This window comes from Serinus canaria, chromosome 6 (genome assembly GCF_022539315.1).
Source record: "Serinus canaria isolate serCan28SL12 chromosome 6, serCan2020, whole genome shotgun sequence".
Classification (NCBI taxonomy): Eukaryota; Metazoa; Chordata; class Aves; order Passeriformes; family Fringillidae; genus Serinus; species Serinus canaria.
The window spans coordinates 26,115,004-26,134,320 of NC_066320.1; the positions used below are offsets into that span (position 1 = coordinate 26,115,004).

General features: G+C 40.4%; 2 protein-coding genes across 3 annotated transcripts in view; one reads left to right on the forward strand and one right to left on the reverse strand.

Annotated features, from left to right (window-relative positions):
* The window catches only part of ACSL5 (acyl-CoA synthetase long chain family member 5), a 29,923-nt gene extending 23,080 nt beyond the window's left edge, over nucleotides 1-6,843 (forward strand). For both annotated transcript variants that reach the window (XM_009087183.4, XM_050976485.1), the window contains 12 exons: nucleotides 253-326; nucleotides 764-841; nucleotides 1,055-1,189; nucleotides 1,665-1,799; nucleotides 1,874-1,969; nucleotides 2,496-2,568; nucleotides 3,339-3,427; nucleotides 3,508-3,624; nucleotides 4,062-4,205; nucleotides 5,147-5,248; nucleotides 5,616-5,687; nucleotides 5,992-6,843. In XM_009087183.4, the coding sequence (XP_009085431.1) occupies nucleotides 253-326; nucleotides 764-841; nucleotides 1,055-1,189; nucleotides 1,665-1,799; nucleotides 1,874-1,969; nucleotides 2,496-2,568; nucleotides 3,339-3,427; nucleotides 3,508-3,624; nucleotides 4,062-4,205; nucleotides 5,147-5,248; nucleotides 5,616-5,687; nucleotides 5,992-6,132 (1,256 nt within the window). In that variant the 3' untranslated portion in view covers nucleotides 6,133-6,843. The remainder of the gene's footprint in view (nucleotides 1-252; nucleotides 327-763; nucleotides 842-1,054; nucleotides 1,190-1,664; nucleotides 1,800-1,873; nucleotides 1,970-2,495; nucleotides 2,569-3,338; nucleotides 3,428-3,507; nucleotides 3,625-4,061; nucleotides 4,206-5,146; nucleotides 5,249-5,615; nucleotides 5,688-5,991) is intronic.
* A 1,593-nt stretch (nucleotides 6,844-8,436) lies between these two features.
* ZDHHC6 (zinc finger DHHC-type palmitoyltransferase 6) lies at nucleotides 8,437-19,260 on the reverse strand. Its single transcript, XM_009087182.4, has 10 exons — nucleotides 18,706-19,260; nucleotides 16,905-16,996; nucleotides 15,164-15,323; nucleotides 13,958-14,119; nucleotides 13,328-13,381; nucleotides 11,686-11,853; nucleotides 11,359-11,400; nucleotides 10,865-11,010; nucleotides 10,733-10,776; nucleotides 8,437-9,009 (listed from the first exon to the last, which is right to left on the reverse strand). The coding sequence occupies exons 1-10, from the start codon at nucleotides 19,243-19,245 to the stop codon at nucleotides 8,906-8,908; spliced, it is 1,512 nt and encodes a 503-aa protein (XP_009085430.2). The 5' UTR covers nucleotides 19,246-19,260; the 3' UTR covers nucleotides 8,437-8,905.
* Between the last annotated feature and the right edge of the window lie 57 nt (nucleotides 19,261-19,317).

Sequence of the window (19,317 nt, forward strand, 5' to 3'; positions counted from 1 at the left end):
GGCTAAAGCAAAAATCTTGTTTCAGCATTCTCTATGCTGCTCCCAATTGCTCTGCTGTTTCAGTATCCATCTCCTTTATGTAATATCCATGGCTGAAAGCACTCAAGATGAGGCATATTTGTGATCTCTTATGAGAATAATTGCTGAAACTGATCCTAGTACTGAGATAGTTCAAACTGAGCCAAAAAAGACATGGGAACTGCCAGCAGAAGCAGTCAGAGCCACAGCTCACCTTGCTTGATCTCTCCAAAGGTAACCCTAAAGGAGCCATGCTGACACATCAGAATGTTGTTTCAAATGCTGCTGCCTTCCTTAGATGCACAGAGGTAAGCTACTCTCCAGGATATGTCCCTCAGTCATGAAGCCAGCTTTAATGCAGGCATTTTCTGTAAACCATTCACTCCCAGAAACTGATGCTTTCCTAAGTGCCCCCTTTTCAATGAGATAATACTACTGCAAGAAACTTGGTTTGAATTCAACAAGAACTCCTACACAGAAGTTATTCTAGAATGAGTCAGTCCTAAATACCAAGAGTACTAAACCATCTATTTCAAGACATGCCAAAACATTAAACTAATTTTGATTTAGTGTGGCTGAGTGACCACTGCAAATCTTGAAGAGGTGATGGATGAGCCTGAGCTGCTTCAGTCATTGGAAGTATCTGTCTCAACGTACTCAATCCCAATTTTATTTACTTTCTACTTAAAAGTAACTCAGGCAGGTATAGAAAATGCTAACCTACTTCTACTTCCTTTCCCTCTAGAACATAATTGAGTGCACAAGTTCAGATATTGCCATTTCCTATCTTCCTCTGGCTCACATGTTTGAGAGAGTTGTACAGGTATGTACATTTACATGTATCTGAGCTTTTATAAACCAAATTATAGTAAAAGACATTAGCAATGTGTATGTCCTCAAAACCTATTCACACAATAACGTTCCTTATTTTGTAATAACTGGGCTCTGGAAATCATGCTGCTTTTCATAGATTAATAATTATGGCTAGTGAAGCTAGGAATTCTGCTTGACTGAGGTTAGTCTGGTCAATTTTTAGACTGTGATATACAGCTGTGGAGCAAAAGTAGGCTTCTTCCAAGGAGATATCAAGCTGCTAACAGATGACATGAAAACCTTGAAGCCAACGTTATTTCCAGTTGTACCAAGACTGCTCAACAGAGTCTATGACAAGGTATGTGAGCAATTTTAGCTATCTTGTCTTTGTGTTCAAATATCCAAAGAAGCATACAAATACAAAATAATATTGAATGTGTCATAACATCACCACTAGTTAATTGCCCCTTGGCAAGAAGAATTTTTTAGAATCTTTTCTGAGGAGATGGAAAGAGTTCTGGGAATATAAGAACAGCATATCCAGTCATGACTGGGCTAAGTTTGTTGCTGTTAAGAGAAAAAAAGCTTTGTTTACTTTTGTAATGCAAATGAATCAAGTGCACAGCCAACAGGATCCCTGTTTCTCAGAGCTATGGCTGTAGTGCTTCAGCAGAAATGTGAATTAGTATTGCCTTTTGGGTCACCTCCTAGATACTGCAGTGGTGAAGACAGGCCCTAGAACATTGAATTAAGATTTGGTGCCTCTTAACAAGGCAAGAATGAGATGTACAGATGTGAGTTAAACCCAAAAGTCACGGTACTTTTCCTTGCAGATCCAGAGTAGTGCAAACACTCCAGTAAAGAATTTCCTGTTAAAATTTGCTGTGTTTATGAAGATGGCTGAAATAAAACAGGGCATCTTTCGAAATGACAGCATTTGGGACAAACTAGTCTTCAAACCAATTCAGGTAAGTTATTCCAAGTGTAAGGGAGCTAAGCAATGTAATATTGGAGGATCTGATGGCTTCTTTTTCACTTGTAGAAAAGCATGGGTGGAAAAGTGCGTATCATGGTGACAGGTGCAGCTCCTATATCTCCCTCTGTTCTGACATTTCTTAGAGCAGCATTAGGCTGTCAGGTAAGCTGAGTTTTCTTTTAAAGTAAACCCTGTTTGACAATGCACAAATGAGTGACCAGTGATATAGCTGGGATCTGGCTCAGCTTGTTCCTGGGAAAATGCTGTCAGTCTTGGGCATTTACAGACTGCTTCATCTGAGCTAACAAGAAAAAAAATTCTGCAGGGCCCACTTTAAACTACAGCTACCAAAAAACTAAGCTGTAGGCTCAGAGAAGAGGAATAGAGCAGGAGAAATAGGAACATGCAGTACTCATAGTCAGGTAGCTGTCTCTGAGTTTTGTGGCTTATTCTGACAGTCAATGAGCTCCCAATGTAGCACATTTAAGGAGAGAAAATGAGGTGACCAAAGCAAAGGTTGGATAGGTGAACTTTAATATCTGGTTACCCCAATAAGATCAAAATATCTTAAAGGCAAAGGTTGTTTTGGCTTCCTTCCTAAGAAAACTTGAGCACAGTCACAGTTGACACCGGGGCCTTTCACACCAAGGACTTGATGTTCAAGGAATACTCATCCTTTCTCGCACAGATCTTTGAAGGTTATGGCCAGACTGAATGCTCAGCTGGATCCACTTTCTCAATGCCTGGAGACTGGACAACAGGTATGGGAGCTGAGACTTGTGAAGTCTCCCAGAGCTGTCCAAATAAAGGGGCACTCAAGCCTAGGTGCTGTAATGCTTTTAGTTTAATGAAAATAAATCATGGGTACTCAAAGTGATTCTTGGTAGCAGCAGTCACCTGTCTGTTTAATAGGTACTAAAATTCCTGACTCAAGCAGATGAGGAACCCCAGTGTAAAGTGTCATAGGTCAGTTTAGACTTTGTCCCAGAATATAGGAAAGGAATAGAGAGAGCTGAGCAAACTGGATAGGGAATTCCCAAATGGCCTTAAGAAACTAGCTTTGCCTCCTAAATGATATGTTTTACTCAAAAATATTAGACATGATACTTGACTATTTTCCTGAAGGACCTTAAAGATTTAGCTTTTATCTTAGTTAGCTTTTATCTTAGCAGTACTGGATATTCTAAATTCAGTCTCAAGTCACCATCTTTGTGAACACAGTAACTGCAGAGCATAATGAGGATGAAATGCAAATGAATACCCGGATCTATGACAGGGGTCCTGAGGAGGCATGAGTGGTTCAGTGTTTTGTGGCTGGTGTGGTAGATTAGATTAGCACCAATAGTGCTCTAAGCATCAAGACTTACCTGCTATTTGTCCTACATTAACTGTCTGAAAATGGCATTGCAACAAATTGCTTGAACATTTGATGCCAGACTCCTTTAAATAATACTGGTTCATGTTAAAGCAGTGAACAAACCCAGTAAGTATCTACTATCACTGCAGTCTTTTTGTTGATTTTTTTCCTTAGGCCATGTTGGAGCCCCTCTGGCTTGTAATATCATAAAACTGGATGATGTGGAAGAAATGAGCTACTTCTCTTCAAACAATGAAGGCGAGGTAGGAACCATCTCCTGTGCATGTCAAGAAATACTGAAACATAAGACTTGGTGACTAACAGTGTTCTCTACTTGCTACAGGTCTGCATTAAAGGACCAAATGTGTTCAAGGGTTATCTGAAAGACCCTGAGAAGACAGCAGAAGCAATTGATAAAGATGGCTGGCTCCACACTGGAGACATAGGGAAGTGGTTGCCAGTGAGTTGTTGTTTAACACAAACCATCTCTTGCATAATAATTCCTGTTACTTCACAGTATTCTCTAAAGATAGAATTCTAGGATAAAAGTCTCTACACAGTAGATTCACCAGGTAAACTCAAGTCAAAGCTCCTAAGACCAATTAGGTTACAGGATATCAACACCTGCTAGGCCCATAGTTAAGACTATTCTTCATTGTAGAAATAATATAACAGGTCTTGGTTTCTGTCAGAGGAGAACAAAGGAGCTCTAATCATGTCCTGAGCTAACTGGAGAAATTACACAAACCCTTCTCTCTGTAGAAAGCAAAGACCAGTATATGGTTTCTAGACTAGTTCGAGATGTGCTTTTCCTACAACTAAACAAAGCCTGTTTATCTTCTTTTATATAAGCAAGACAGTAAATTGGAACTCATGACTTCCACTATTAACTTCTAGAATGGAACACTGAAGATCATTGATAGGAAGAAGAATATATTTAAACTTGCACAAGGAGAATACATTGCTCCAGAGAAGATAGAAAATGTCTATATCAGAAGTGCTCCTGTAGCCCAGATCTTTGTACATGGGGAAAGTCTGAGGGTAAGTGATGTTAGGAGTATCCTGCACGATTTCCTTCCACAACAATTCTGGATGATCAGGGCACAAATGTATGCATGTACAAGAGTCCTTGAACAAAATCTGTTCCTAAGAGAGCTGTGTATAAAGGAAGATGTTCCCAGACCTACAGATTTGCCAGGTGACAACTGGCACTGTTGCAAGCTGGGTAAAGGCTAATTACATACTTGTGTGGGATTAGTATGTCAGGTCACTTCTGTGCAGTTTAGATTCATAGAATAGCCCTCTCTGCAATAAGCAGGGACATCTTCAACTAGATTAGACTCTTCAGAACCCCATTCAGCCTGACCTTGAATGTTTCTAGGGAAGGGGCATTTACCACCTCTCTGGGCTGCCTCTGCCATTGTTTCACCACCCCCACACTTAAAAAAAATTCCTTGTATTTAATATAAATTTACTATCTTACAGTTTAAAACCATTCTTGTCTTATTGCCACAAGCCCTACTAAAAATTTGTCCTCATCTTTCTTGCAAGCCTCCCTTTTAGTTTTGAAAGGCCACAAATAAGTCTTCCTTCTCCAGGCTGAACAACCCCTGGAGCCTTCTCTTCTCCAGGCTGAACAACCCCAATTTTCTCAGCCTTTCTGCACAATAGAAGTGTTTCTCCATTCCTTTGCCACCTATGAGAGGTGTTACCTATGCTAGCAGAGGCCAGTCTTCAGTCTGTAAACAGCCAAAAGTAACTGCTGGGCCATTCAGCACACATAACAAACTGTGTCAGTACTTCAATTACTGCTGTCACAACTCTCAGTGACTTGGAAATCCTCATAGGTACCTTTGAAACTCTGAAAATGAATGGAGATGTACATTTGACTTGTCATAGAAATACTGCCCGCAAGCAAGCTCACAAAGACATTTTGTATGCCTTAGCTTGGTCTCAGCCTGACTATTTCCACTTGTTTTCAGTCTTTTCTAATAGGTATAGTGGTTCCTGATGCTGAGCTGCTTCCAGAATTTGCAGCAAAACTGGGAGTCAAAGGTTCCTTTGAAGAGCTCTGCAAAAACCCTGTGAGTAGTGTTGTGTTTAGTGGGTTAGAGACAGAATTTAATTCTAAGTCCAATCCTACATTGCTCTGAATCTGTTCTATCCACCTCTTTTCAGTAATTTGAACTGGTTTAATGCTGAGTGAGTAATGCAAACAGCCTTACAGCAACAGCTGGAACTGAGTATAGGTGTCTCTTGTTTCAAGGGCTATCTGACTGCCTCTTTTCAAGTGAGAAGAGACATGACTCTGTAGTAGCCTTAATATGAGAAATCTTGAATACTGAAATATGTATTCTTGCTATTCTCAGTTGTCCCTGACTGGGCAAATGGTAATGGTTTTGAGCTGCAATGACAGCTTTACCCACTCTGTTTCTGCTGTGTCTCTTCTAGGCAGTGAAGAAAGCTATTTTAGATGATATGATCAGACTGGGGAGAGAGGCTGGCCTTAAATCCTTCGAACAAGTGAGTACTTTCAAATCCTGCTTGTCACTAGCACCAGTATTGCTAACACAGTGGCTGGGTAGTCTCCATTCTTGCTACTGCCAGTTCCAGGAGGGGCCCTGAGGCAGCTGCCCCACACAACTGATTGAGGCAGTCAGTGAAATATTGGCTGCCTGTCCTATATGGAGAGACCAGGGGCTGTGAAGGGCAACAGTAGTTAAGTTACTGGATCTCCTGGGACTGAATTCCTGCCCAAGGAAGCTGGGAAGAACTGCTGTTTGTCTTCTAATGGTGTGTCATGCACTAAATGGTTTTCTTTTAATAGGTTAAAGACCTGTACATCCACACAGAGTTGTTTTCTGTAGAAAATGGACTCTTGACACCAACACTGAAGGCAAAGCGAGGAGACCTTGTTAAATTCTTCCAGAAGGAGATTGAGGCCCTCTATTCATCTACTCAGGAATAAATAGCCAGTTTAACTTAAACTGCATGGAGTAATTAAATCTGTGACACTACATGGCCTATGGTGAAGACAGGCTTGAGTGGAGGGGAACAGGAACTTAAATTTGTTTCTAGAACCTGAGAAAAATGACTTGTGGATGAAGATGGCTGTAGTATAACTGACAACTAGCAGTGTTAACATCCTGTGGGACTGAGCATCAACTGTCTAGGCTAAGCCAGAACTTTCATCTTTCTTGGACTGTGACTGAAATGCAGTAACATGCAAGAACCTCAGCCTTTAAAAGACAGCTCTATGCACTTCTCACTGTCAAAAGCAAATCTTGTTTTCCTGCTGAAACTACGAACTCCACTGTGACCTGTTGTGGACTGATCTGCAAGCAGGCTGACACAGTATGAATTCATGCTAACATCTGTTTAGCAAACACAGAAGTGAATTTCCTGTTCCTAGTCCTGGACCACATCGTACAAGTTGTTTATAATGAAAATGTTTATAATCATTTGCAAAATACATTTGTCTACAGCAAATGTTCATTCTGTAGGAGGCACTGGATTAGTTTTTGCACATTTTCAAATGAAATGGAAGTGTTAAAGCCTATACACTTACGAATTTGAGCCTAATAAGTGTAAAACTTTAGCTGTCAATCCTAAGGTTGTAGGATGCAATAAATTGAGACTGCACAATCAAAATAAAGCCTGTGTGAACTACTTGCTGCAACCTCATTGTCAACTGCCTGGCTCTCTATGGCTGTGGCTAGAACACAAATGCTGCAGAATGTGAACTTGTTCCCTATGCTGTCAGTGGTCAGACACAGCTCCAGACATGAGGCAATAATGTAGTGCAGTCCAGATTTGCTCCTGTAGTCTAGTTGCTCCCCTACTCAACTTTCTTTTCCTTGTCTTCAGCTTAGGCTGAGGTGAAAGAATGAATTTAACACATGAAATAAGATATGACATTTTCTTGTGTTAAGCTGCTGCTTCAGAAAATGATTTAAGCAAGATGAAAACTTTCTTATGTCTTCCATCAGTTTGTGCTGTCTCAGCTGAGAGCTCCTCCCTGTCCCTGCAGTAGTCAACTCCAGCAGTACAAAAGGCAGTGCTAACAAGGATGCAACATGGGGAAGGTGTATCTGTAGCTTTCCTAGGCCAATTCTCTTTGACTGCAGACAAAAATTGTCTTCCCTGTCTTGTTCAGACAGCTAGTGGCTTTTCCTCTCCCTCTTTAATGCTCTTGCTCAGCTATCCCAAAATGAAAGCAAGAATCATCAGAAGATCTCTCTCTCTTGCTGTTAGGCAGCTCTAGCTTTGACTAGTAAAAACAACTGACCTAATTCTGTTTCTAGTTTGGGCCCAAAGACCTTGACATCTTAGGGCAACCATTGTGTCACTTACTGTGCTTGTCAGAAATGCGAGGCTATAAAGGCATCTTTGAAAGTGCATGTAACAATGCTGCTTATCTTTCCTATCCTTTTCTTAAAGCAGTGTGACATGAAATCAGTGGTGGCCTAATCCTTCTCCCCAGGGGAGACTGGGGAGGAGAAAAAAAAAAGAAACAGGGAAGAAGAAATGTATCCCAGAACTGGTTTTCGACACAAAAATGAGCAAGTTCTTTGGAGAGAGTAAATCAGGTGCAACTGAGATCTGCAGAAATCAAGGCTGAATCCTGTGATGCCACCTGCTGCAGCAGCTAGAAAGAACTTCTGTTGATACAATAAAGTGATGCTTCCCTGAACAGATATGCTTGGAGAGTGAATGACACTGCCTCAACAATAAAACATAGATGGCAATTAAAGTGTAAATTGGTCTTACATTGGTCTCTTGTGTGCCACTTTGGCCACATGAACTGATTTTCAAATCCTCTCAACCTGGCTGACGTGTAACTCTACACTATGAGAGAACAAAAGCACCTGCTGCATTTTGGAGACATTTAAAAAGCCTTGAGCTGGTACAAGTTACTCCAATTTAAGGTCTTCCTTCTAATAATCCATACTAGATGCTAAATGAAAATGCTTTAAGAAGGCTGTTAATCATTAGTAGCAAAATTCACAAAACTTTTTGTTCTTGAATACTGCTTCCTTTTACTCTAAAATGGATCAAGATCTTTTGGGTACTGGCTCAGATTTCAGAGGGAACAGACAGTGGTGGATGTAATTTTTGCCATTAAAAGCACAAAATATTCCTATTGCAACAATTGAAGCCTTTTTAACTTTGAAAAGCAACTTACAAGGTTAAATGTTTACTTCCCAGTCAGTTCACACTCTCATGCCTATGAACTAGTTCTTCTAGGTCTAAGAACAATTGAACCCACAAGTGAATATGAATGTATCATTTATTTGAGGTGGACAATTCACATCATTAAAAGTCACAGGTAACAAATTTTATCTGGAATTTGAATCAGGTGTTTATTTTCAGGGGCAGCTTCAGAGAAATACAAAAGATAAGCAGCACGCATAATGATCAGATGCGGCTGAGGAAAAAAACCTAAAACCTTAATGCTCAGAATGCAATTTAAACAGAAAAAAGCAATCCAAATTTCATTCACTTGTGATGAAAAAGATGCATCTTGAAGGCAATCCACTGAATGGCTTCTTCAATTATTTATTGTTTAAAAAGTATGCAAACCATGGCACAGGCATATACAACCCTTTCAGCCGTGAGGAAAAGAAAACCTCGTCCTAACATATTCATTGCATAAGTTCAAAGTAATATACAGAAAATTTCAAGTAAAGGATTGTGGTCTGAAGTAAAAATTCCATTTCATATTTAAAAAAATTAGAAGGCTATTTGCTTTTCTTCTCTCCATCCACTGGTTGATCCGTTTCAGAGTCATACTGGTACTTTTCCACACACTTCCTAGGGAACCAGCCTCGTTCTCTTATTCCACCTTAAGACATGAAAAGTTGCATTAACTTAGAACAAAACATGGCCCACTACTGAGGAAAAACACAGGACTGGAAGAGACATCAAGCACTTACCTAAATTATTTTCTTCTACAAGACAGAACATCTAAGTAATTTCTAACATCATTGCCTGGGGACGCACAGCTTTTCTCCAACTACCTAAAATGTTTTCAGACATCTCCAAAGTTTTGCAGTGCTCTACCTTCCTTCAGAAAATTCTTCTTCATACCCTATCTGAATCTCTCTGTCTATAAATCAGGTTTACAGCTCCTTTTTCTACACGGCAAGGGCACAGGAAGCAGAAAACAAACTTGTCTACCACAGACTTTCACACAGCTGATGACTATGTGTTCATACCCAGGTTGTCTCCCATCTCTTACTCCTCTCCAGATAAACTATCCCAATTCTTTTGGCTTTTCCTTGTAAGTCACATTTTCTATTATTCTAATAATTCTCATTTTTCTCTGTTTTCCTCTCAACCCTTTACAGCTGATCTTCCTCTTCTTGAGATGCAGTAACTGCTTTTATTTGTACGAGTATTTCAGCAGAGGCTCTGCCAATGCTCAGGAGGATGGAAGGTTTACTTCAGCATCTGGGAAGCTGTATGCTTTTTCCTTTTGTAAAGTGTTGACTCATCTTAAGATTACCATTAAGTCTTTTTTCCACAGAAGAACTGCTACTTAATCATTCAATTTGCCATCTTGCTGTAGTGCAACTTTTTATTCCTGCTTATTTATAGTATTTTGCTATATATTCTTAACAAAACTCATCCTATTTTTGAAGCCTAGTCTGATCCAGCCTCTCAGGGTCCACCAAGTTCTCCATCCATACCACATTTTAGCTGACTTAAAAACTCAACAATCAAATAGAGGAGATATATCCTACTAATCTTCACAATAAGCAATGTAATACAAACTATTGCCATGTTCGCTTGTATCTGATGTTTGAAGGAGTTTATTGGAGTGAGCTGCCAGGGCACTTCCATCCCATGAAGGTTTCAGACCTTCCATGAAAAGCAAGAACTCTTTCAGTGAGGATGGCAACCTCACTTGTGCAGATATGAAATGCACATGCAATGAATTAACAATTGTTTGGAAGAAACAACAGAATCCAACATACCCTCTAGCAGGTACAATTTTAATTCAGTCCAAAGCAAGAGGTCTGAAGTGAAAAATGTAAAAGCTTCAATGCAGGTGGCTGTGATGCTGCCCCTCTGCAGATCAGCAGGAGTCTTTAGTATCTTCACCAGCCCCAGTTAGTTTTTTAAATGCATATTAAAGTCTCTAGAAATTGTTGCAAACAAAGACATGATGTCTCCTGGTTTTTAAGATATGCAAAGATTAATCTCTATAGTTACACAGGGTGTGTAGGTAGGAAGCCTGGATGTGTTTAAGACAGACCACTATTTAAATATCAAAAATATGAATCATCCTTAACCTCTTCATGGTCTAAAAGTCTCACTTTTCCTTAGAATATAAAGTGTTCCCCTTCCCACTCAACTTTCAATAAAATACTATATCAGTGTTCAGTCAGACAGAGTGAATTAATGTTTATCAAAACTGGAAAGTCTGTGGAAGGTGGAGAGAAGCTAGTGACAGTAATGTTATCATTCTACATTTTGAGAAGTGAACATATAATACATTTCTAGATAGCTATAAAACTGATTTGCAATTTTTAACAGAAAAAGTGAAATTAACTGCTCCATACCATCAGCAGCTGAGATAAGAATCTTCTCACCATACATCCAGTGTCTGGAGAAGGAAGCATAATAGGTAATTAGATGCCAGAACTCAACTCAATACTTCTTTTAACCAAATATAAAGGTCTGGAGCCACTAACTTTAAGCCTCTGGTGGCTAAAATCAGATCTCCTTTACTCAGTGCAATTCTAGGTTCTTCAGTGCACGGTGTTGTGAAGAATGTTTTAACACCCTTAGTCACAGGGCAGCAGACACCACTGTAATCTTCTATGGCTCGATACCGCACCTACACATTGGAACAGAACACAGCAATTTGTTTTTTTGAAGGAGTTATGGCCTTACTGATAAGTTTCACACTAAAAAAATCAATTCAAGCATACCACAGATTTAAATATAATGACAGTGGCTGTCAAAGGGACTCTAAATTCTAAATTACTGCTTAACAATGAAGCACAGTCCTCTTTATTATCATGTTTCTTCCCACCTGGAAACTAAGAAGCAAATGCAAAGGCTAAGTGCCAAGATTAACTAAGCAGATTGCTATACATTGTTTGTGTCACTTAATTACTTTTATTTATATTGTTACTTCTATTATTTCAAAGTAATTTTACACCAAATTTCAACAAATACTTACACTTCTTACTCGCTTGTCTGCTTTCTGTTTCAGTTGCTCTATCTATAAATGAGTACAAATAGAAATTTAGGCAGCATTCAACACAAAATGAAGCCAGGTATTGAAATAATTCAACAAACACAGGAAGTACCATTAGCAGTTTGAAACTCTCTTAAAAGCGAAACTTTTTAGTGCATCAAAAATGGGAGAACATTTAACAGAACCCCTCTACATGTATTTCCAGCCTGTCTGTTTTAGTTATTACAAAAGCTGGTTTTTATTGCAAAGGAAAGCAGAGAATTGGATAGTGGGGAGAATCAGCTTGAGACACCATTGAAGAGCAGTTACCGTCAAACTGTATTGGTGACATCCATCTCTAACTGGCCAGTCCAGGCCATCTCCCTCAGGAATCCCAGACCATGTAAACACTTGCCTGAAGTTCTTCCATTTACTTCCCATATCATAGGGGAAGATAAAGGTCTCACCCGTTTGGTAGTACTGGATTCTGTCTTTGGCCTGAAAAATAATTAAGAAGTGTGGTACATAAGAACACCCTACACATTGCAGTCAAGCAGCAAATATTAAGAAGGACAGGTTATAAGCTCTCTATGGGTCCATGGGACCTAAAGGCAAATATTTTCAGGCAAGAGCAGTGAACTCCTGTGATATCAACCCAGGCTTTAAAAACTCCTTAAATTCAGAAGAATATCTAGTTTGGGCGCCCCCATCCCTGTCAACCCCCATTTACTCTTTAACACCAGCCCACTGACCATATTGATAATTCCCTCCACGCTCTGATCTTACTTTACTGACTTTTTTTAGGGACCAATGCCTGACTATTTCTCAGTTACATACAAAGCTTCCACAGCTCAGAATCCTTTGACTAATGATCACGAACATGACTCAACACTGGTAGTGCCAACTCCTCCTCTCAGAATGCACACACAGGCATGATCTGAACTGCCCACATTCCATAGTCACGAGCTTTACATTCCCACAGTTCTGATGACATCTAGTGGAGCAACCACAGAACTGTGTTCTCTTTGTTACAATAATGCCATTTTATTAAATATTTGTGTATTACAGTCTGTGCCCAGCTTTCAAAAGGAACATATTAGCAGCCTGTGTTTTACAGTAGAACTTTTAACATATTATTCCAAATTCTACAATATAGTGATAACAGAGATTTCTTTCACTTATGTTCCATTATCCCATTATTCAAAGGTCTAAGAGGACTTGGATCCAGCCATATCCATGCAAAGAGCTGACCTTAAGATACCTTAAGAACAATACTTAAGAACTTATATACAGTCAAGATCTCATACTAATTTGGCACACAAAATAAAAGAAAGACAACAAGTCATTAATGAAATATTTGTGGACTTACACAAAAACTAACCAGGTAGACTCAAACTAATTTCTAAATACCGTGTCAGTTTTGCATCCTCTAAACTTAGCTTCTGTTACTTGACTATATTTCTCCTGAAAAATCTTGTGAAAACTTTATAAAGATAAATCCAATAGAAATTTAAAGGACTGAAGACTAGATATTTTCTAGTACTTCTTCAAAGTCAAGGAAAATTCTCCCTTAGAATCCAAATTAAGACATGGGTAAAACCATAAGTCAAAAGATGTCACTTTGAATGGGTCAGCAAGATGGACAATTAAAGTTACAAGCAGACGTAATGACTAAGAGAGCTCAAGTTTCAGAGGAAAACACCCACAAGTAGATAAGTAAAGTCTTTTCAAAGCAAATATTATTCTATGTTCAACAAACTCCTCCAAAATAAAAGAAATCTATGCATTTACATGATTTCTCATTTCTTTCAGTGAATTTCAGAGATGGTAAGGGAAAAGCTTGTTGTAGGTGTTAGGTCAGTGGTGAATTGAAATAACATCTTCGGTTTTAACCCAGAGATTAAACAAAAAAATTCATAAATATGGACAATAGACTTTGTAACAGTACAAGAATATTATAATAAAAGCATACCTTTTCTTCAATCCAGGATTCGATTGAAGTTTTATTTGTCAAAATTACTTTCATCTGAAATAGAAGTGTTAGGTGAAATTAGGATTTATTTTCTGCAGAAATACACCAGCTATACAAAGAAAGATTTGTTCAACAAACTAAACTTGTTTTAAAGAAGAAAGCAATTTTTACAGACTTAACTGAAACATTTGTTAGAAGCTAATCCTCAGCAGAGATACAAGATACTTCAGACAGTATCACACAGTATTGCACTTTATGCTTAAAATGTGTCTTTTTGTTTTCTTCCAAAGACCTCCAACATTTTAAGAAATATATCAGGCACATTTACACCTATTTGCAGGGACAGGGCAAGTATTTTGCCTTTTTCAGGGAGTTTCTAAAATCCATCTCATGTTCTCTTAGTTCATTAGATTTTCACATCCAAGTCCTCCCATGAAAAATAATGAAAAACACCCCCAAAACTGTGGTAACAGAAAAACTAGGACAAAGCCACATAAATCCCTGGAAAAGTTATAGAACAACATTAACTCTGAGCAACTGTTCTTATCTCAATCCTGAATTCTGTTTCTGCTCCACAAGCACACAGAACTTACAGCTTTTAACTTCTTTGTAACAGAGCCATAGACTCACCTGGATAATAAACAGCATCCCAACAGCAATAGTTGTTCCTAACGCCAGTCCTAAGGCAAATAAAGATGCAGCAAATGCAGACAGTCCAAAGGGAATAATGGGATGGGGGTCTCTTTTGGCTGCACTCATGTCAATCTTCACAGAACTCCACCCAAAAGATATCTGTAAAGAGAAAAATTCCATTCAGCTCTAGAACTTTCCAACTGCTGAAACAAAGCAAGTTATCCCTACGAAATCTGGCTCTGAAATTAAGTGTCCAACATCTGACAGAGATGAAGGAGAGTAACAAAAAAAAGTGCTCAAAAGACTTTTAACTTCAGAAGTTTGCTGCTAGATGGAAAATGAAACCACAATCAGCATCTTGCAAACTCCACAGGTCCAAAAATCAGCAAAAAAATCTGGACTCTGGTATGTTAAAAAACCCACATTCATCAGTGTCAGATGGACAATGTTTGCACAGAACAGTCCCTGTTTTCTGTGGAAATGCTGCAAATTTCCTCTGAAAGCTTTGCAGACAGCAACTCAACTCTCAACATTATCCCTCTGCAAACACAATTCAGCTGCTACAAGTACAACTTCGTCTGTTATACCCAGGTGATGTTATCAAGCTCCTCATTGTAACCACAAAGGCTTAAATAAAAGCTTGTAATCTTAACTGTGGATCTGAGCTAAGGGGTATATTCCAGAATAAGCTTTACTCACTGTTGAAGTTTTCCAGTTAAAAAAAACACAGCTAACATATTTACCTTTAGTCCCAAAAATAGTGTACTTTTTTTTACTTGAAAAAATAGAAACAATTAAAAAAAAAGTGGCCAGTAAAAGAAAATAAATAGGATCTAATTTGTGTTGGAAATAAATAGCAGCTGTTTTCTGTGCCAGCCAAAACACAGCCTGTCTCTCTCTACATAAAGTGCTACTCAGAAACTGTCATCAGTCAATGTAAAGCAATAGGAAACTCCCTGTGATTATGAGAAGCAACAGGGAAAAAAAGAAAAAAAAAGAATGAAAATAGAAACAATTTTCTCTGAATTCTCCTCCATTCTCATACATCTTACAGGTACACAACAGAACTAGGAGTGCATGTTGAAAGGAGAACAAGAAATTCCACATGCTTCTTCCCAGAAAATCAAATTCTCTCGTACTTCCAGAGATAAATTATGCACCTGACTTAAATAATATTTTAAGCATTTAGTTATGTTTTCTTACTCTGTTGTAAAGCTGAGTGTACATTGTCATAATAAATATGAAAGAAGCGTGAATGCATCCCAGTGGAGCTAAGAGGAGAAAGAGAGTGAAAGATGCATGATTCTGGTATCCACAACAGTTGTTGATCCAAGGACAGTGGTGATCCATCTTCATCACACATCTGTAAATAATAAATATTGATTAATATAAAGGACACGAATTATGTTTCTCAAAAAACTCAAAGGATGGCTGATTTTCTACTTCTCAACCTCCATTCTTTCATTTGAACCCATCAATTTCTGACAGATCAACACAGCAGTTTCTTTTCAGTTGCTACTCAGAATTATATTTCCATGTTGTAGAATTTAAAAAAGCAAATAAAAAGTGCTTCCAGGTCCTACCCTCCCCAGTTATCTGTCCTCCTCTACTCAAACTAACCAGGTGCTAATAATCACCATAGTACAGAGCCTGGAGACAGAGCCATAGAATGGGACTTGTAAGAATTATGATCACAGTAATTAAGAACTACTGTTAATGTCAGTTTTTAAAAATGAGAATATCAGGGAAATAAAGGAAATATCAAATTCCCTGTGAACTACTTGTAGAAAGAGTATTTAAAGAAAGATATTCAGACAGAAGTGTGAGAGACTCTCTCTTTTCAGTGGTGAACCCTCTGAAAGCTTTCTCAATTGCTATGCATCAACATCACACCATTGAAAATCTGTTTTCAAAACACATTTAACATGTATAAACACCCTAGAGACACTCTTGTATTCAATGTAAAGCCAGCTATTTTGCTGTAGCTCACAGATACAAAAAAACTCCACCTGAATAAAGATTTGCTCACATTCCAAATTACCTTGACAGGTGTAAAAGTCTACATGACCACCTAAGTGATCAGTCCTCAGTGTAAAGATTGTTACTCAATGAAAAGATTGGTTAGTTTTAAATGTATATAGCCAAATTACTGCACTGCTCTGGAGTTTCAGTTTCTGTTTCCTAAAAAAACACTGACTGCACATCTTGGGTTTATAGAAACAACAAATGAACACGTATGTTGCAATATACACCACACTCTCTTAGGAGTCCTTCAGAGGACAACCTGCCTGGACTGCAGACAGCTGAAATGCTTTGATTTTTTCAAGATGCACTAAATTTTAGTGACAGCTATTTATAATAAAGCATCCTTCGTACCAGGACCATTGTGTTGGAAGACAACAAGGTGCAAGCTTGTTAAGTTGACCCAAAAGGTTTATCATTTCACTTAACATGCAACTCCCCTCAAAAACCCCCTTTGGTGAAGAGTGAAAAAAGCAGTCCAAAATTTCCACTCAAATCAACATTTCATTCCCATTTGGAAAGATGACAGAATAGATATTTCTACTCTCTAAGCAGGTCAGTGTTTGGACTCAGAATTTAAAAAGAATTTCAGATGATTTTTAGGTATTTACACAGACTCGCATCCCTGAAGCAAGACTGCATTGTTTCGTTAGTACCACCAAGAAGTTGTTAAGAGAAACTTATTTCAAACTATAAAGAAAATGTTAAAGACAGTCATTTTTCTAAACTAAACCACAGCAAAACTGCATAGATATCATACAACTAGAAAGTGGAAACACTTGAAAGGGCTATAGTGCTCATATGGAAGCTTTTTAAAACACTACAGTGCAAGTGCTGGAAGCACAAATTATGGTAACAGCCCATCATTAGATCTGAAGCTGCTCTAAAATAGACTTTCAACAGCTGTGAAGAGGAACAGTACCTGTTACACTTCCGACAGTGGTGTGAACGAGGGGCCTTGTAAGACTGACACACTTTACAGTATTGGAGATACATGCAATCCTGAGATTTTTCCTTTAAACAGAAGAACAGCAGTGTTAGATGTATACACAGCTCTGCTGGGAATGTTTACCTTGGCATTTTCCTAACTTTTGATTTCTTCTGACAGGGTGTGTTTCATAGTCCAACCCTACTTAATGGTAGGTGTCAAGGAGAGGAAAAAACAAAATTTAATGATCTCACAGCTAATCTCTTGGCTATCAACACAGGCATCTCCCACTGTTGAAAGTGCTGGCTGCTAAAAGAAATAAACAGTTCTTCTGTCAGGAAGAGCAACTGTACAAGCAGGATTTCACAGTGAAATTCCGAGAGTAAAAGTCAGCACGTTATTGTTCTTGGAAAAAAAAAAATCCCGAGCACATTTTCTCTCCATTTTATACCATAAACCCCTCTAAGTTTACTACTAAGATACAGAACTGGTAAACACTAATGTTCAACTCCCTCACAATTTTACACACAACTACACCAAGGTGAGAGACAGAGACACTTGCAGACAGCAAGTAGTGGCCAAAATCTTGCACTCAAGGAGTACCCAGTTGTCCTGCTAAGATGATTATCAGGATCCCCTTCTGCCTGGACTCTGTCCTGAGTAATATTCCACAATTAGAAAGGTGACCAGCACTAAACTCTGCATCACGCCACTGGAACACAGACTCTGGGCAGCTGCCTTGAGATACTGAACCTGTGTCATTCTTGGCTACAACTCTTCAAAGAGATTACTGAAGCACAGGAAATGCAAATTTCTATCTTGCACTGTGTTAAGCAGAAGGTAACCATACAATTTTCTGGCTTGCACAAAATGAAAAAGAAATTTTCTAAATTAATTACTTCTAACTGTTACTCCTAGCAGCAAAATCTCCAAACCAGGTGTCTGCAGGAGCATGCAGATAACCTTGAGGTTCTCATTCCCAGTTATCTGTGCTTGTTTCCTGTGCTTTGCTTTGAGAAGCCCCTAATATAATAAAACACAGCAACTGCTGCCAGCCAAGCAGCATTACCAGAGCCCTGACAGCACAGGGAGGGGATGGAGAAGGGCAGCAGAACAGAACAGAGCCTCGGAGAAGCAGATAAAGGATGTAACTCAGGCAAGCAAGCAGGAAGCCCGCTCAGCTCTGCAAGGCTGACAAAGCAGCAGTCACGGAAATCAACAGTGTTGTGCTCGCTGGAGCTGGGGTCAAGGAACGGCCACCTGAAGGATTACAACACTGGCCACTGAAGACCACCAAAGGAGACTCCAAAAGGCCACATAAGGACTTCCGATAAGGAACATAGTAAAGCACTACATATACATCACATATACATTAGGATAGCTAGTGAATGTGTAGTCAGGGTGGCTGATAAAAACTGTTTACCCAATGCCCGGCACACTCCATTAGAGGAAGGATATTTGAAGGATCCAGCGCGCTGCTTTCTAATAGCAACACTGTGTTACAAAGTTTCTGTCTGTCCGATTTCGGTATCGGGAGCAAACTGGGTTGTACTGGAAACTCTGGAAGCGGCAAGAGCAAACCAGGGACAGGCAAAGGAAAGATTTCGGAACAAGATAAGGAGGAAGGAGTAGCCTGACAGCGTGCAGCGCTCTTGGGGGACAGAGGATTAACACAGCCATCGAAAGACACGCGATTTGTACTGTCCTGACCGCGGGGGCGGCCGGCCCGGCCCCAGAGCTGCCCGCCGGGCCCCCGCCAGGCCCCGGGACGAGGCGGTCGCAAGGCAGCGCTTACCGGCGTCCACCCCAGCGGGACGTACCCGGGGCCCACGAACATGGCGCTGAAGTAGTTGTAGAGGATCATGACGGTCCAGTTGAGCAGCATCACGAAGTTGACGCTTCCCCCGGCCGTGTCCAGGGGCCAGTACCAGAGCGCGGCGTCGGCCATGGCAGTGGCGGAGCACACGGCCACCACGGCCAGCGCCACCGCCGGGCCCCAGTGGCACAGGCGCCGCGCCCGCTGCAGCGCGCCCGGCCCCACCATCGCCGCTACCGCCGCCCGGCCGCCGCCGCCCCGCCGCCGCCGTGCATGGCTCCCGCCGGCTGCCGAGGGAGAGGGCGGGAAGGGAGGAGGGAAGGGAGTGGGAAGAGGAGGGGAGGGAAGGGAGTGGGAAGGGGAGGGCAGGGAAGGGGCGGAACGGGGCGGGAGCGGGGACCGCGCTGCCGCCGCCCGCCCGCCCGCGGTCCGCTCGCAATACGGCTCCCCGGGAAACAGCGGCCCGCCGGTAGCGCCGCAGCCGCGTTCCTCCCTTCTGCGGGTTACGAGGCGGGGCATGAGGGGCTGCGGGGCGGGAGTGACCCGTCGCTGCCGCGTCTCCTCGGTGCCTGCGGTGCGGCGCGATCCCAC

Coding starts and splice junctions, on each gene's coding strand:
- ZDHHC6 (XM_009087182.4), bottom strand. CDS start 19,245: ATGCCCCGCCTCGTAACCCGCAGAAGGGAGGAACGCGGCTGCGGCGCT. Junction 16,997..18,705: donor TCCCGCTGGGGTGGACGCCG/GTAAGCGCTGCC, acceptor TTCTGTTTAAAG/GAAAAATCTCAGGATTGCAT. Junction 10,777..10,864: donor TTAGCCACCAGAGGCTTAAA/GTTAGTGGCTCC, acceptor TTCCTTCTCCAG/ACACTGGATGTATGGTGAGA.